The sequence below is a fragment of the Lates calcarifer genome, linkage group LG23 (genome assembly GCF_001640805.2).
Source record: "Lates calcarifer isolate ASB-BC8 linkage group LG23, TLL_Latcal_v3, whole genome shotgun sequence".
Lineage (NCBI taxonomy): Eukaryota > Metazoa > Chordata > Actinopteri > Centropomidae > Lates > Lates calcarifer.
This window is the reverse complement of record NC_066855.1, coordinates 13,042,295-13,060,658: the sequence shown is the minus strand read 5'-3', so window position 1 is coordinate 13,060,658 and position 18,364 is coordinate 13,042,295. Positions and strand designations below refer to the sequence as shown.

The 18,364-nt window shown below is 41.2% G+C and overlaps 1 protein-coding gene across 1 annotated transcript in view; it reads right to left on the bottom strand.

Annotated features, from left to right (window-relative positions):
- The window catches only part of dock1 (dedicator of cytokinesis 1), a 167,794-nt gene that overhangs the window by 119,218 nt on the left and 30,212 nt on the right, over positions 1 to 18,364 (bottom strand). The window contains 11 exon segments of the mRNA XM_051066127.1: positions 220 to 348; positions 461 to 561; positions 1,958 to 2,047; positions 3,650 to 3,747; positions 9,593 to 9,776; positions 10,409 to 10,512; positions 13,601 to 13,673; positions 14,167 to 14,265; positions 17,438 to 17,562; positions 17,969 to 18,094; positions 18,320 to 18,325. Coding sequence (XP_050922084.1) covers positions 220 to 348; positions 461 to 561; positions 1,958 to 2,047; positions 3,650 to 3,747; positions 9,593 to 9,776; positions 10,409 to 10,512; positions 13,601 to 13,673; positions 14,167 to 14,265; positions 17,438 to 17,562; positions 17,969 to 18,094; positions 18,320 to 18,325 — 1,135 coding nt within the window.

The following is an 18,364-nucleotide window of genomic DNA, read 5'->3' as shown; positions in this document are numbered from 1 at the left end:
ATAGTCCGGAAATTACGGTAAAAAAGTGAGTAAGGTCACAACTACACAGACTATACTTGATCACAAGACACCTTGTACCCATAGAAGTCAATGCTCCTCTTGAATGTGCTTTGCCTTCTTGATATACTGTATATTCATTTGTACTGTCAACAGTAAACAGCCATTTGTTAAAGTAATATGTGTCATACTATGTGCGCGTGTGTGTGTATCAGGACGTACTGGTTAAAGAGGACTCTGGAGCGCACGATGAACTTGAAGATGTACTCCAGAGCCTTCATGGCCTTCAGCAGCTGTTCTGTCAGCTTCTCAGCGTTGTCCACATAGTTCTTCAGGACTTTGGTCAGCTTCCTACAAACACAATCATACAAGGTGTGACAAATCTTGTAATCACAAAATGGGATATAATGTGTTGCTGAATGTCTTTAGTCTTATTTATTTATATAGAGGCTAATTAACTCACATGTATGCCAGTGTGGCACTGAAATGCTTTCGAATGTAGGTCTCCAGGACAGGATTAAAGTGCTGGAACTTTCTGTCGGCTATAAGCCCAATTATGAACACCTGTCAGAGAACAAAGACATATTCATTAAAATGTAAACCACATGGCTCATAATGGAGAGCGGGAAAAACTGCCTGTCTTACTCAATATGCTGAAATAGATTGGGAAATTAAGGAAGATTGCATTTGAGCAGAAAGCCATTTTCTCTCAATTCTCTAGCCTGCAGATAATCTAGGACACCCGACAACACAATTTCTACCTCCTCTCTCTGAAAGAGAAAACTGTTCCTTTTGAGATGAACCCCATATCAGGCAAAGCCACATTAGATAGAATTCTGCTAGATACTTTGTCAACTCATTGGCTACAAACACTAGATTTAATACATGACAAAGTTACGTAATCAAAAATTCAACCGGCTAATTTATTTTTGCCTTTTCCAAGATCCTTTTTTGTGCTCTATTTTGCAGGAAAATGAGACTTTTAATGTTAGACAAACAACTTTAATGAAAACTCTATCCTGGCATTACAAATTCATGCAGATCAATGCAGAAGTGATTCCACATGAGATGCAGTGTGTCTGCACTTCCCTCTGCAAATGATTAGCCCAGCTCTTCTTCTTGTTCTTGTACAAACAACAAGAAACAGTCTGTAAGCTACTACATACAGCACAGCCCATAGGTATTTGTACAGTAACACCTTTTTTAAAAAATTGTTTTGCCTCTGTACTCCACACATAAGATGTTAAATGAGAAAAAGAGCTGACAAAAAGGAAAAAAAATACTTGCACTCACACTGGATAAACTAGTATAGCTTCATTTCAAATCCTGTGTGCTTAAGTGTAGGTCCAACACAGCAAAAAATATGTACAAATCCTTCTGGACTGCACTGCAATGTTGTGTTTACAGAGATGCACATAGGTGTCGCAGTTAAGGTATTTTCCTCCGAGGTGTGCCCCTGGCACATACTTAACAGTCTTGTGGTGAGTTAAGGTGTGCACTTTGCATACTTATGAACATTTCTTGTCCCAAAATGCATTTGCTCTGGCAAAGTGAAGGTGTTCTTTTTTCTTCTGTTGCAGATACAGGCTGTTTGAAGTTTGTGTGGTCAAAAATAGTTCTAATTAATCATGCAAAAAAATACACTTCACAAGAAAAGACTATGAAATTAATATGATACAGCAATGATTTACAGTTCTCTCCAGAAACAAAAAACAAACACATTTTTTACTCTTGTGATTTAATACTGCAGCTTAGAGCAGAGCAGGTTTTGTTGGGGAATCAAAAAGGGCCAACATAAAGAGCAGGGACGCCCATCAAAAAAGGGTTTAGCATATGAAAGATCTGACAGCATTAGCATTTGCATCTGCGCATGAAACATGTCTAAATGTTTATTTTCACTGACAAGAACCTCTGCTGCCATGAGTTGTGCTATGCTGTTATTGTCTGCTCCTTCACTTACCAAGGCATCAAACACCAAAGTATCAAAAGTGTCACTGTCAGAGTTCTCCATCATGATGTTGAAGAGAGCATCCAGAGTGTCTTGCAGAAACTAGAATGAAAGAAGCAAAGCATGTTGGTGGAAGTGACGAGTAAAGTGAAGAATGATAACACGTTTATGAAATTTGTGCAACATTTTTGAGTTACTGTTTGCAGAAAATCAACAACTGGAAATTATATTTATAAATACATCCCGATAAGAGCTGGATGATACAGTTCAAATCATTAAACTGCTGATATTAATATTTTTCCGGTGCTGATACTGTACATCGGCTAATAAAATGATAACATTTTAGTGCAAAAACACATGTAAAACAAAATCTTAAATGACTTATTTGGTTCATTTTAACTTATTTTTGTTGTATATCACAGGTTTGGACAGTTTTTAAATTCTTTTACAATACTGTACTAGTAAATGACCATCAGAATATGAATCCACTGAAAGTTGATAAACAACAATACTGAATTGGTGTCAGGTAATAATCCCAAAAATGATAAATGCAAACATGTTGAATGTGAACTCATTTGCCTTGTTTGGTGTAACCAAATGCCAAGTGCTCTGACAATGCAACCCATTACACACCCTTTACAGCTGGTAACATGAGCCAATATAGTTCTATGAAGACAGTAATAATTTCCCTGTCAGCAGTACCTCCAGAAACACTAACTATATACAGCCCCCCCTCCAGGGAAACATGCTCCATTTACTCAGCCAATTCTGAGGCAATGTGAAAACAGATGTAAAAGTGTCGGAAACAGCTCTATACCGTGCTTGGTCTGTCATCTCAGGATGGATGAGATTCATCATGTTCTCAACAAGAAACAAACATAACTTGCACAGTGTGGAGTTTAAAGCACAATTCAATCTCAAGAGGGCCAGACTGCATGACAGAGATGAGGGAGAAGCGACCTGTTCACTCGCTCACAGTATCACATTAGGGAGATGAAAAAACAGGCATAAAAGCTCAATTGAAAAACCTCAAAAAACCTTCTAGGATTTCTTTATGATCTAATCTTTGTGCATAGTGTCTAATTCACAGTATCCAGCCTTAAGTACACTCTGACAAATTGTTTTTGAATGCCAAACTGAAAATGTACTTAACTGCACACCGACATCCTTGGAGTGCATTGCAGGGACTGAGTGCTAATGTGGTGGTAATAATAATCACACCCCTGTGGTTTAATGAACCGGTCCAGCTGTGGCTGACACATCTATCTGGCCTGATCAAACCTGTCTGGTGAAGGACTTCCTCAGATGCACTGCAATCTGCCAGGCCCCCAACCAGCCTATGTAAAACTTTCTCTTGAGAGTGATTTATTCATCTGCCCCGTGCTGAGCACTGCCTACATTTCTAACAGCAGGTCATCTCCTCCCCTTCTGTACACTATGTGTGGTTCTATGTTCTCCCTCTACATATTTACCAAAAAAAAAACAAAACAAAAAAAAAAAAACACAGCAACCTGTTCTCTGACAAGAAGTAAAATCATATGTGAAATCCCTGCAAAGTAGATGTGGCTTTCAGGAACACTAAAGATTGCTTGTGACATGTAAAAAATACATTTCTGAAGGATACAACCGTATTTGACTACACAAGAGTTTTGTGACTCAGCATCGAAATGAAGACAGCAGACAAAGTGCTTTTGACCCTCTGACCTTGACGACCTCGCCACCTTCCACCTTCATCAGCTGACGGAGGTTCTGCTGCAGGAGGCTGGTGTTGGACCGCCACTTCAGAAGGCCAAGTAGGTCCACTGAAAAAAAACACAAACAAACAAACAAAAAAAAAAAACAGGGCATTACCAAAAAGCACAGCATTAAGTTCATCCTTCCAATGGTAATACAAGAGAGCAAGAAACGGATGAACCTTTAAATTTAATGAGTCAAACACGCACACACACACAAACACACACACACACACACAGGTAGTTTGTAAATTTCAAAAATATAGCTTTTCCCATTCTATTAGATCTCTCACTTTTATCATGGAAAATGAATTAGGCACAAGAGCATGAGTCATAATGTGATTAATCATGCTCAAGGGAGAGCTCGTTCAGACCACCTTTGGCAGGTTATCAAACTGGGAGCTTAAAAAATGCGGTTGTGTCAGATTGTTAAGGCATTGTATACAGCAGCTCTGTGAACAGACTCACACTTTTTACAAAGACGAAAAACGTTTGGCAACACAGAGTGTTATGAGACTTCAGTGAGTTTAGAGGCCGACTTCATTGATCGTTAACATCAAGATCATCACGGGGGTTACTACTCAGCCTGTGAAACCAAGTGTCTAATGTGTCCTGTGTCAAGCCTGAAAAAATAAAACAGGTGATATCATCAGGGTTATTTTGTTTAGAGCTTGTAGATATACAACTTTTACTAACTAGTAACTAGTAATTTATTAGTAAGGGTCAGGTAGTCTCTTAAGAAGTATGCTACTGAGTTGCATTATGTGAAATGTAGGATCCAATATTTGTGGAGCTTAACCCATAGCAGGGACTAAAAGTCAGGATATCTTAACCTCCTCTGCATTAGTCCTGTCTTTTTTTTTGTTTGTTTTTTTTTTTTAATTAAGAGTCCCCTGACTCTAGTTCTTGATATACACTGTAATGCTCTTAACACACAAGCACTGTAACTACTGATTCATTTCTTTAAAGCTTTATCTGCTTGTTGTTTTCCTGACTAATAATTTCTTTAGTCTGAAAAATGTGTTAAGTCTGTGTCTTTTGTCTGTCCAACACCAAAGATATTCCATCACAGAAAACAGAGAAAACAGCAAAGTAGGGAATGCTTGGCCTTTTGCTTCAAAATATTGTATTTGATTTATAGATTGTGAAGAGTTTTCAATAAATTTGTCAACCAGATAATTAATTAATCTATTCATCTTCTCACTTATGGCCCTGTCCACAGTCTTTCTCATAGCATATTTGTTGTGATCTATAATTAGCCAAGCCTGTGCAGAAAGAGCAGCTAGGCTCAAGAAAACATGGTTTAAAGACTCACCTGACTCTATATATGAACTCAGGCTTTCCTGGGACCTTCATCCCTGGCTGCTCCCTATCTCTGTTTGCCATGCTTGATTGGCTAAGTGGGAGCCAATCATGCATGGCAACATGGTGATGGATGCCTATCATCTGCAACCTGACAACCTATCAGGCTCCAGTCACAAGACCCCGTCTAAACTTCCAGGGATCTCCCTCCTCAAGAAGACATAAATTTGAAAATTGACGGTTTAGCGTCTCAGAGAGACAAATGGAATGAAATGGGGATAAATCATCAGTTGGCTTGTTCCCAATGGGGTTCTGCTGTTAGCAGCCACTGGCTTTAGCACATGGGACAGTGAGGCAAGGTGCTGGGGGGGGTGGGGGTCAGGTTTGCCTCTGAGCTACAAGAAAATTACTGAGTGCCTTCGACAAATAACATATGCCAGAGAATGGATGTCTCTGCAGGCAGCCAAATTTAAAAGATGCTACAAAACTGGCAGATGGAGAGTGGTGGAGTAATTAATTCTGGGAGCGCAGGTTATATCGTCACTGCTCAAGTGAAATGCAAAAGCCCTCTTATTACCATTTGAATGTCTGTTTACAGTACATCTAACCTAACAAAAGCATTTTTGTTCATTTTTATCAGCAAGCACAACCACTAAGTAGTCTTAATAGCTTCTTATTTTTTTCTTAATAGTAATAGCCTTGAATTTGGTTCAAAAGTTTAAAAAGTGTAGACTTTTTGAATCCAGTGATGCAAGAGCAATTTCACACATAGTAGGTGCATGAAGTATTTTTCCTCCCAGCCAAGGTAAGGACAGGACGTTAATACATCTTCCACCAGGCCAGGTCTACTGCCAGCTCTGCTGTCATTAGATCTCTGCTTCTCCTCCAGCCTCCATTTAGTGAAGCACACTGCAAATACCTAGGGAAGAACCAGGAGCCACTTCACACAAGCTCCCAGCGCTGGGAGGCCGCCTGCATAAATCTAGCTTAATTAAAAAGAGTGTTTCATCTCAGATGTGGGGATCAGGGATGAGGTGTCATGTGTATGAAGCAAGCAGTCTGTTGCAAGGGGTACTCTAGGGTCGTTTTATTTTTTCCTTTGCCAGAGTAAGTCTTCAGTAAAAATCTCTTGTGAGCAACCAGTTAGGCAAAGATGAATATGAGTCGAGGTGATGATGAAGAAGTTTAGACACAATCAGGGCTACAAGTAGAAGATTATTTCAATTATCAATTCATTTACTTTTATGAGAAATCAATCCATTATTTGGTCCATAAATAGTAAATAATAATAATAATAATAATAATAATAATAATAATAATAATAATAATGATTAAAAAACATTCCAGAGGCCAAGGCAACATCTTCTTGCTTCTCGCTTGTTTTGGTTGGAGCAGCTGTGGCTCAGGAGATAGAGAAAGCTGTCTGCTAATCGCAGGGTTGGCAGTTTGATCCTGTGCACATGCTGAGTCCTTGGGCAACAAACTGAATACCAAATTGCTCCCACTGGTCAGGCAGAACCTTGCTGGGTAGCTCACAGCCATCAGTGTGTGAGAGTATATGTGAATGAGAGGCAAGCTGTTAAGTACTTTGAATAAAAGTGCTATAAAGTATATATGCAGTACCTTAACCCTCTGCCACATCTCCACCCAACAGTCAAAAACCAACAAGGTCAATTAATGATATACCACAAAGAGAAGAAGCACATCTTTACATGTGAAAAATGCAGCTAGCAGATGAATGTTCAACATTTAAGGATTTGTTTAGCTTAACTACTTAACTATGTCAAACACTGTTGAAAAGTGAAAAGATGTTTAAAAATGTAAATGAGAAGTCAGAATAGAAGGAAAACTGAAATTGGAATTGTGCAGGAAAATAGAGGGACAAGTGAGTGAGGTAGCGAGCAGGCTAGCTGTTTGGGTGGGAGTTTTAAAGAGCTTCTAGGTTTTAATAAAGCAGGCAGACACCAGTATAGTTGGGAGAAAGGACTGGCTCTACGTAGCTTTATTAAAAGAACTCAAACCTCTTCCTAGAGCTCTAGCGTGGGATGACATATCCTGGAGGAGACATACATGCAGGCACATGTGCCCGCTCACACACACACACACACACACACACACACACACACACACACACACACACACACACACACACACACACACACACACACACACACAACACAAAAGCCTCTCTGTTTAATCAAACTCAGTGTGCAGTGACGAAGCAGACTGATCCCCAAGCACCTAATGGTGCCTTGCAAATTACCACCACAAAGTGCCAGGTAAATATCAGCAGTGAAGCTGCTCTACAGGACTGAATCTTCTCACCAGGATACACACTGCTGCCCATCTCTCACACATGGGGAAAGGGGGAGAGCAGAGAAAAGAAAACAGGAGGAGAGGATGTTACTGATTGATTTGTCTCGTATTCTGCATCCTGCACATCTACTGTTTAGACAATGGTCTGAGCTGCAAACATTACTTCCCTGTCTAGTGTAATCAGTGTGGGCAGGTTCTGCTTCTTGTAACTGAGACTGCTCATCTCACCACCCACTGAGCAGAGTGGGAGGGCACATATGACTGTATTTAAATGACAACTTAAACCGCAGACTAAACTTAATAACCCTCAAAGGGAACATTACTGTAACAACACGCAACACCTCCACCTCCAGCAACATTTTGACAACAATATTCTCCCCTCATCCCAGAGATCTAACCAAGGCCTGTTCTGGGGTCAGCTGTGACTTCATTAAAGAAGCTTTATGAATGTTTGTTGTGCATGTTACTGGGGTCACACTTGAGACAGGATGAGCGAAAAATCTTCTTTTTTTTCCCCATGCAGGTCTTTTTTAACTGGCAAAGATTTACCACAAGGTCACATAAGGCCTCTGTATTAGTATGGCAGCTGGTGGGGAAAAGACTTCTACTGAAGATACAGACAGCTGTAATTCCTCTTCAAAGCCAAGTGAAAATCCTATCTTTCCAAAATGTCAGCAAACCGAGCTTGACAACAATCTGTTTCTCTTAACCAAACAAAAAGGTGCTGAGATAGTTCCTTAACTGCAAGACTAGAACTAGAAAACCAACAATGCAGTGCCTCTGTTAGGTGTGCCTTGTTCTTCTTTTAAGTATAAATCCAGTTTATCACAACTTGGGTCTTATTTTCTAAAACTGTCAATATTCTTCCTCTCAGTGATAATGAGACTGCGCTCACTAAGTTTATTGCTGAGATTTAGGAATGAGGCAACACTCACAAAGCAAAGTCAGATGGGGTAAAAAGGATGTTTGTCAAGGATCATTGTCATTTCAGCTTCATCAAAGACAGTGGTTTGGACAGTCTGGCTAAGCTTTTGTGTGATATTAACATGTTTCCAGGTCACATCAATCATTTTGGTGAGCAAATGTTATCCCTTACTGATATATAACATAAGAACCAAAGTGTAATAAATGAAACTACTCTTTAGTAAAATGAAAAGAACTTGGGTTTATTTTAATAAACCACTAGTTGGTGATCTTCTCTGGTCAGATTCTCCTGAAGGAATATAACATATTTAGCACCTGAAGAAGGTAAAAACAGGTTTGTAGTTCTTCCTTTCACAGGCCTACACACAGATTATTCAGTGACAGCTCTGATACTGCAAACAGACTTCAAAGTGCTAGACCACACACAACAGTCAGTTTGCTTCAACAGTGCACTGCAAGCTGACTACTTCAAAATTATCTTCACATTACCATGAATAAAAAACAGGAGGGCGTGATGCACTTCTTATTCAAAGAAGGTGTTGGCTTTGGGCAAGTAAAACAATTCATTTTTACTTCCAGGTAAAGTTACGCTGCAGTGAACCTGCCCCTTCATTCTCACTCTTTAAGGTTGTGGCCAAAAAACACTGAGAGGAATGAGGAAGCTTTCATTTTGACTCTAATTAAAATGGTGACTCAGTACTGCCTACCAAAAAAAAATAACAAAGAGGCACCAGGCTCAGGGGAAAGCAAAGCAGACATTTTGGAGGGTTCTGTTTAGAGTAACTGTGAAATCATTTGACCACTCACACACAGTGGGCCAGCTTTTCACACAATCCTCACTGAGACAACCACAATGTTGGTGCTGCAAATAAAGTAGCAGTAATGTCTACTGGGATTTATAAACATGTATAAAGGTTAGAGGAAACACAAGAGGCCAAAATCCCATTAATCGATGAGGCGCAAGGCAGAGATGGGGATTTCCTTAGCTTAATACGTGATCTTCTCAGCACCCTGGGGAAAAATAAAAAATAAAAATACACTGTGCTAGATTGACAGCAGTGCAGAGCTGTCAACACTCAGCAGAGATAGACTCAAATCTACTGACTGAGACTGACTGACAGCAGGGAGCTGAGGAGGAGAAAGTAGGTAAAAGGATGAAAGAAAACCTCTGAATGAGGGCAAGCGTCCAGCATGACCAGGTGGAGGAGCGAAAAAACGACAGAAGTCCCAGAGTCCCCCTGTGTTTATGTTTACTGAGCATGGAAAATCTTTCTTTTAGTCGAGTCAAAGCATAGCAACAGATAGATGGAGCAAACGCTTACATAATGAGAAAATATACAAATATGAGCTACAGAAGTACAAAGGCTCTTACCATTCTGTGTAAGCTTGGTGGAGCAGACCAGGGTGGAGATCTGGAAGGAATCCTTGCTGATAGTGCAGTTGCCCAGGTTCTGGGTGCTTTTACCGGTAGTGGAGTAGCCCTTCTCCTCTAGCTCCAGCTTGGTGGCAGGTAAGTTCAGGTACAGAGACGAGTCTTCCATCTTCTTTGCTTCTGCCTGGTTTCCAATCAATTCATGAGCAAATTTAATATTTACACCTGAGGTAGTTTGGGGAGCTCATTACATTTTTGCAGTATAATTGAAATCTATATCAGCTGTTTATGCTGAGATGAAGTGTTATGCTCTATTACTGTGAGTTTTTGGTGAGATGCATTTTCATTCTGTACACTATCACTAAAACAATTTTTTAAATGGAGTTTTCTGCCAGCCGTTGCATGTGAGAGTAACTACAAAACCATTTGCCAAACACTATCCTTGAGTGACAACGGCAATGCAAAAAATAAGAAACAGAAAAATCTAATTGGGGGAATTCTTCCCACATTAACTTTTTAATTAACATAAATGGGCACCATGACGCAAAGGTATCATTATGCAAGGGGTTTTAATTGTAAGGTAATTTCATTTCACTGTGGATGTGTACCTACTATACAATTCTCCATAGAGAGCAGTGAAGCTATTATTATGGCAGGTACTAATAAGACCGGCCAATTTTTCACCTACGACTCATCTCTGCTGTGCCCATGTCATGAGGAGTGTGGGCTGGCCTGGCAGGAAGACAGCCAGCAACAAAGACACCAGAACATCAAAGACTTGACTTTTAACCACGTTATGGGATATTGCACACTCACCTTGTACACAATAAGATCGTGCTCGCCGTCCCTTAGAGTCGTCCCATCGTACCTCATCAGCTTCACAAAAGACAAGGCGAATATCTTCTCTGATTTGTCTTTTGCTGTTGAAGGAGGCAAAAGAAATGCATGAGGAAGACAGAGAGCATCAAGATGGAGGAGGAGATGAGAATCACTGGTGTTGTTTATTTTCGAGGTACATTCTTTACTCTACGTACTTCTGGTTTTTGTGTACTTTTGCAGACTAAAAGACCAAATCTTGTGTACAATACAGCATGTGTTTATATGGAGAGTGTGTATCTTCGGGAAGTCTGAGGTAACACGAGAGCTTTTAGTGACAGATTCCACTGCAATTAACCATGCAGCATGGCTGACTTTACAGCAAGTCATTAACAAAATAGCAGACTAATAAAACAGATAATCCCAAATGTAAATCTCAGCACTACAGACCCTTAGTCAGCTCCTGAGGAGGCACAAGAATTAAATGATCCCCTCTGATGACTTTACTAACACTGTGACTATATCTGTGCATGAGTCGTTTTTTTTTTTCCCAAAAAGATACATAGTTCTATATAGATGTGAGTGAACTGTGTAAAGAGCAATTAATGATTAAGTTGTTATATAAAAATGTGATTAGCCTTTTTAAAAATCATACTTGTTAACTTAAAAGACAGTAATAATCCATGTTTTCAGACTATTTATTATTAATGTTAAAGCAACATGGTTTATCTACATCCTGTTAGCATATAAATACTTTCACTTGATCTCAGAGCTGCAGCTATGAACAGTTTGCATAATCATACCAGGGGTAATGCATGTGTCTGGGTATATACACGTGTGTGTCTGTGTTTGGGGGGTGTTGAGAGGAAGAGCTGCATAAACAAGCAAGTGAGTTATGACTTTGTCCAGTAACCAAACGTTTGGAAAGGGCCACATATATCATCATTGTGGATCAACAAGCTCAAATTTATGTGCAGGGAGACGTGATTCATCGAAGTATCTCGCGCATTCTATCTGCATAAATCCCCTCATTGGTTTGCTGCCTGCAGCCTCGCCTGTGAATAATTGCTGGGCTGGCATGAGAGAAACCAGTGGAGGGAAAACACTGTACGCATGCCACCCAGTTGAGAAAAATGTATTAGTGAGTTCCTAAGGAAAGCAGGGATCTCAGAAACTCTGCATTTGGGGGAAAAAGGTCACCTTCGGGACAGAACTACTTTTTTGAGCTAATCAAAGTCAAGTCTGAGTGGAAGTTCTGCACACTTCCACCTCTAAGGGTGGGCTGTCACTTGAGATTTATGCTGAGTGTACTGCGTTACATTTTAGAGCCTACCCACTACCCCGCTCACCAGGTAGTGGCATAATGACAGATGAAACAAGTGAAAAGATGGCAGGGATCTCTTACAGCTATGGTGGCATCTGTGATAGCAGCCATCAGTCTGATGAGGCCTGACAATGTTAGGGTGGTAATCTGATGCACTGTGTTAGAGGCAGCCTGATTCTCAACCGGGGGTGGGGGGGGGGGCTGAGATACTGAGCACATGAGCTCCAGTAGTGGCCTTGATGAGCAGCTCTGTCACTCTGTGTTTCTACTAAAAGTTCAGCACTTGCTAGGAGCAGTGGAAGAAGCAGGAAGGACACGAGCGGATGACAGCAGACAACTCATCTGGCAGACCATCTCTGCTCTGTTTGTCTTCAGAAACTCTTCACATGTAGAGCGATTAAGCATTTCCCTATTTTCCCAGAAGAGTATCTGCCAGCACAATGCAGAGTAACTGATTACAAAATAGGTAAAGAGCATGATTATAAGCACACTAGTATTCATGGTATGGTCATGTGCTTGAGCTTGTAAAAATACCTACATTAAGTATTATTCTGGTTTTGAAAACAATCATTGTCACATTTGAAATGAGCTTTTAAAGTCTCAAACATGGTGATAGGGAAGATTAACTGCATCAGTTGGCACTTTTGTCTTTCATTACTGGTGATCAAACGAAGAAGCAAAATCCAACAGAGTGGTAAACGCAACAGCTTCTATGGTGTTTGCAGGCAGCCGGTAATCACACTGGGTTCATCCTCAACTACTGAGATAACTCAGTCGGTGCAGAAATGACAGAAAGTGGCTGGATGCCAAAGAGACAGCACTGCACAGATGCAGACAGTCAGAAACTTGGATAAAGTTAGATTCATGCGTACAGGGGATTTGAATAACCATATATCTCTATGACGGGAGAGGTATAGTCATATAAACACACTCACTGACAGGGAAATACATGACATACACCAAACACAAATCCATATAATCCAGCCATTACACTTTTTCAAATTATCACTCTATTATCAATTATCAGTGATGAGTTGGCAGCATCAGCATGCCCCTGTTGTCCCAGAGTCACTTGAGGTGAACCAGTTTCTAAAGCAACCGTTATAGCGAGATAACAGCAAGTCACAGAGTTTCAAAGGTATGCCTCGTAACAGCATTAGTCCCCGGAGAAGCAAGGTGCCAAGCATGACAAGAAGGCTCTCCAAGTGGATTATAAACCAGCACTCAGCTCTGAGACCTGGCCATTTTCTCCAAACCACCTGCATGCAGGTGAGAAGCAAAGAGAGCTGGAAGATTTTGGAACTGGAGGATGACAGCAGCTGCAGATTACCATCCCATGTTGATATCCTCCCAGTTCTGCTTGTGCCATATGAACTGATTGCTTTGTGTATATACACCTGTCATGGCTGCTATAACCTCTCCAAAATACTTTTCCCTGCACCACTCCTTCTGCTGGAGGGATGGCCTCGCCATGTGGCAGGCAGATGGGATGGCAAGGCTGCCAGTACCAGGCTTTCCTGCCCTCTACACCCCCAAAATTAAAAAGGATGTTAAAAAACAGAAGGACGTACAACACTGGCTGCATTCAGCTACACACTGGTCCCAGTAAACAAATGAGTTCCCTCAGGCATTTTTCACATCCCAGCTGTAGTCTCTGACAAGCTACTCCATGACACTGCTTTGTGCAGGGGCAGACTAATACCTCTGATTAATGTGACAAAGGGTGAGCTTCAAAGTATTTATCACCGTGCAGCACATCTGCTTGGATTGGATATCTTCCATTATTTTTGCTGTGGATAGATTAGCAGCCAATTGTGCAGCTGGTCATCGGCAAAACTGATTATTCACATGCTGACATTTGTACTCACAGTCCTGCGATGAGCGGTGGCGAAACGTGAACCGTAAGTGGCTACGGTTCACATCTTCAATAGGAATAGCAACCTGAGATAAGGGACAGAAAGGGACAGTGAGACATCTATAACCATGGACACAGATTCAAAAAGCTGCAGGACAGGAGCAGAGTGAACCAGGAATTTCCTATTACACAGAAACTGATTGAAAACAGTGGTTGTCTGGAGTAGCATGATTTGTGGTGGGCTAAAGCATGCAAACCCAGTAGTATGGACCTTTAAGCATCATGCATCAATGATTTCATATTTTTGTACATTTCTGCTGCCACCACATTGACCGTTTAATCTACTGTGCGTTTTCATAATCATTACTGTTTGTCTATGCATCAAAGCTTCACTGGTTATTATTCAGCGGACACCACACTGTTCATGCTACAAAGTTCTGGTAGTGGAAACCTGTATTGTGATGAATAATGGATAGGGAGAATTCTATCAAAGGGTGGTATTGCAGTCAATATCGAAAATAATGACCAAAATGAATAAAAAAAGAAGAAATGAGGGGGTACAAGTAAAGAGGGACGCACCTTTATTGTTTCAAACCAGCGTGGCTGCTTGACTTGGTAATAGATGACAGACTTGTACTCATTGATCCCCTCATCTCCAGCTCCAGGGAAGATCACATTCTAGATAAACAGAGCGAAAATACAAAAAGAAAACCAACAAGTTATCAAATAATACAGATGGTTATCTGATTATGCTGGCTTTAGCTGTGAGAGGCAAAATTGTGATGGTTGAGCTATTATCACCCTGTCAAAACATTAGCACACTCACAGCATGTGGAAAATTGACTAGCACTTTTTTCATAAAATGTAGTCCCAAGGGCAGAAAGTCTTCATCTCACAGAAAGGGCTTTAAAAATCTGGATGCACTTTATGCATGAGCACCTGCCTGTTGGCTGCCAATCTCATGACAGCATTGTGGAAATAAGAAATAAAATTGAAATTAATTATTTAAGAAGGAGGGGCGGTAGCTCACATGCAGAGAGAAGAGGAGGGGAGCCAGGCACAAGGAAAAAGGACCAGCTGGTACAGATGGATCCAGCCATGTAAATTGTTCTGCCTAGTGGGTCCCCTGAGTTTCTACAAAGGGTAAGGGTGCATATGTAAAATACTATTCGCCCCACTGGGGGATTTGGCTCGAGGGATGGAGTGACAGCGGACGACACGCATGCCTTGTTTTCTATCAATCTCCACTCAGCCAGCCTACCTCTTTCCTCCCACTACTGCAGCTGACTCCCTGGCCTGCTAGTGCACGGCTGCTGAAACAGTCCAACACTAATGGTTTCTGACAACCAGCAATTATGAGGAATAACCGCCCCCCCCCCTCCTCCCAGCCATGCTGAGCAGATCGGGGGGTGGGGGGTGGGGTTGGGGGGCAGGTTGCTAGCTCCTGCAATTCTGCCCCCCAACCTACACCCCTTCTCCCTTCACTAAGTGGCTGGGACTCATGACAGTTACAGATTTTCGAGGCGAAAAGAGGGGCGGCAGAGTGGCCGAGGTCTAGCTGCAGGTGAGAAAGGTTTGTGGGGATGCACTAATATGTCAGGGTGATGAGCAATAACTGTCCAGACTCTCACTACGCAACATCACAAATTCTTTTTGAGACAAAGCAAGGATGACAAAATCCAGAGGCAAATAGAGACCAGACCAACAGAAAGAAAAGGGACAGAGAGGAGCGGAGGGGATAAGAGGGGATAAGGTTAGAACAGAAAGAGAAACATCCAGACAAAAAGTTATAAACCTTGCCTCAATGTGAGTAATTTTACTTTACTTTCCATTTTGCCATCTCCCAGTGCCCTGTTATATGAAAGGTTTGTTGACAACAAAATGTGTTTTATTTTGAGCTAGCAGTGATTGTGACTCCATGCTCAGTGCTCTGTGTTCAAAGATCATACCAAGCTTCAGACATTAAAGTGACAGACAGGAAGTGACAAAGCCTCTCATGTCAAAAACAGAAATTTCCTTTCAGCAAATTAAAATCCAGGAAGGAAGAGGGAGAATTTGACCAATTAGGCACTGATCCCTGGAGAACTGAAGAGATGAAGAATGAGCGCTTCTGTGGAAAGCTGCAAGACAAGATGTTGAAGGGAGCTCTAGCTCCACAAAGACAACCTGGCCACTGTCAACCACTGTCACTGATTCCAGTCATTACATCTCAGAGGCTCGGACAGCCATAAGTACACATACATAGTAAAATGTTATACTGACACCAGCTGAGGAGGGGGAGCACTTCTACCAAGTGAACTGTGATCAGTCCCTGAGAATCACATTATTCATTTTACACGTTGTAAAATAAATACATAACGTGTTTCTAAGATACCTGGTGCAAAGTAAAAGATTTGTCTGTAATTACTGTATATTACATGTGCGACATCCAAAAATAATCACAGTGAGACTACTTGTGGAGCAATGAGACAACCAAGCATTAACTGTATTGTCAGAACTGCATTTACAGTATAATCACCGCTGATCTTTACACTTCCTCAGCCTGCTGGGCCCAATCATTGACGAAGCCTCTCAGTCTAAGACTAATGTGTATAATTGAGGCAGCCACGGGTAATAGCGTTCTCATCTGATTCACTGGTTGCAGGAGGCCTCCCCACAAGTGGGGATCTGTCATCTCAAATCAATCCTCCCTCATCAGCAACTTCCACTCTAATTCCATAATATTCTGAGTGTGGAAATAATAGCATTATATCTATAGAATGTAATGGAATTAATAATAGCCCTACAGCAATTACATTAGATATACCTTCATTTAATGAAAGCTAATACTCACTACAAACTGAGGCCCTCAAAAAACCACAACAAAAACTGAACATTCACTGACACGTGAGCACACACACTCCCACAGACACACACACACACCTCCTGCCCCGATTCCTCCCACGTACTACTCATGTCCAACTGCTCTAAACCTCTCATGTGCCCCATTAACTGATGGCCTCTGCAGAACAAGAGTTAATGTCAAGCAGGGGGTGAGAATAATTAAACATCAGAGAAAGGGGTCACTGGCTAGAAACTCTAGATGAAACAAAGGCTTTATTAGGACATTAGACACCGATGGGTTGGCACATGATTACAAAGTAGACAGCGCTCGGAAGAAAAAGTCCATTAAACATTGTCTTTAACTTGCAGATTGGTGGCCACTATAATGACTGGTGTTTAATTGTTTGTGTCTTTCTGGTTCAAGTTTCTACAGGAATTTAGTGCAATAGTGTTAAGCTGCAAACCTGGAACAGGTAAGACTGAAATTAAAATAATTGACTGCTGACCAACACCAAAATATAATTAACTGATCTCTGCACCAAGGGATGACAGCAAACAAATAGACAGGGGAGAAAATTATCCTTCTACCTTAATTAGCAAAGGTAATTATAGCAGAAGGAAAATGCTGATTTCACATCTTTCATCACTTGCAACTTTCACATACTATGCTGCCCACATTGCCTATCCGCACACTTAAATCTAGAACTGACTCTGACAGTGATAAAGGCTGATTCTTGCAGTGGTGAGCCAAATTTTAAGCTAGTCAATCAACCACAAAGCAGCAATATTGTATTCTGTCATTTTTGACACGCGGCAAAGGCATACAGTCTGGCCTGTGTATCACACAGTTTTATAGGAGTCCTGGTCAGTTAAGCGGCATGCTGAGCTGTGTGGGATTAAAGAAAGCCCGGTAAATCACAGACTGTCTGAGAGACCGATTGGCCACAGCGGTTGTGCCCTGAATGCTGAGAATGAGCTGACCCCAGGAAAAACACCAAAGAAGCAAGCTGACATTCCTCAGCCATACCTCCAGCTTCTTGCCGTCCTCGTCGTAAACAGACATGGTCACCTCGACGTTTTTGGGCGTGGTCTTGCTCCCCTTGTCAAAGTCTCCCTGAACCAAAGTCACGTAGATGTCGTTTCGAACGTCACCTTTAGGAAACAAAACAAGCATGTCAGGAAATCTACACTTTTCTTCACTAGAAGACTATATATATATATATATATATATATATATATATATATGAATATTATAGTATATATTATATACATGAATATTATAGTATAACATCTATCTATCTATAATACATCTTAGGCAGTATAAGTGGATATTTGGCACCGTAGGCTTTAGGGCTGACTTCAGTCCATTAAATAACTAATGTCTCAATCAAACCTTAATGAACTATGATATGTGCTTATCTCCCTCACTGACATTTGGTAAAATAGTAGACCTTAATTCTAAATCACTTGCTGAATGAACGAAGGGTTGAGTCAATCAACTTTGAATGGATACTCTCAGAGAGGGGGGGCTAAGGTGAAGCTTTTCAAAATACTCAACCTGGCATGATGATCTCAGGAAAGCCCATCTTGCGAGCCACGGCCGTCGATCGATCCACCAGGTGAGGGAAGTCCTTCCGAATCTGATGGATGTCTCCAGGAAGCAGCTTCAGAGTCACCCACAGGCCTGGTGATGCATTCGAGGCAAAGAGGAGTGGGGCCGAGTTAGGAGAAGACGGCGTGAAAGCAAACTGCCCCAGGAAAACACTAAAAAGAGGTTTCTTCTCACACTTTTCCACTGTCAGTTGTCAAGAGTGACACGTAACAGCCCTAGGGCAAGATGCTAAATAGAAGCTTCCCTCAGGGATGTCATTAGGAGAACATAATAACAAGGGGAAACATGTGTGTTTACCTTGTGCTTGGTTGAAAGTGTGGTGTAGTAAGGTGTGCATAAGTG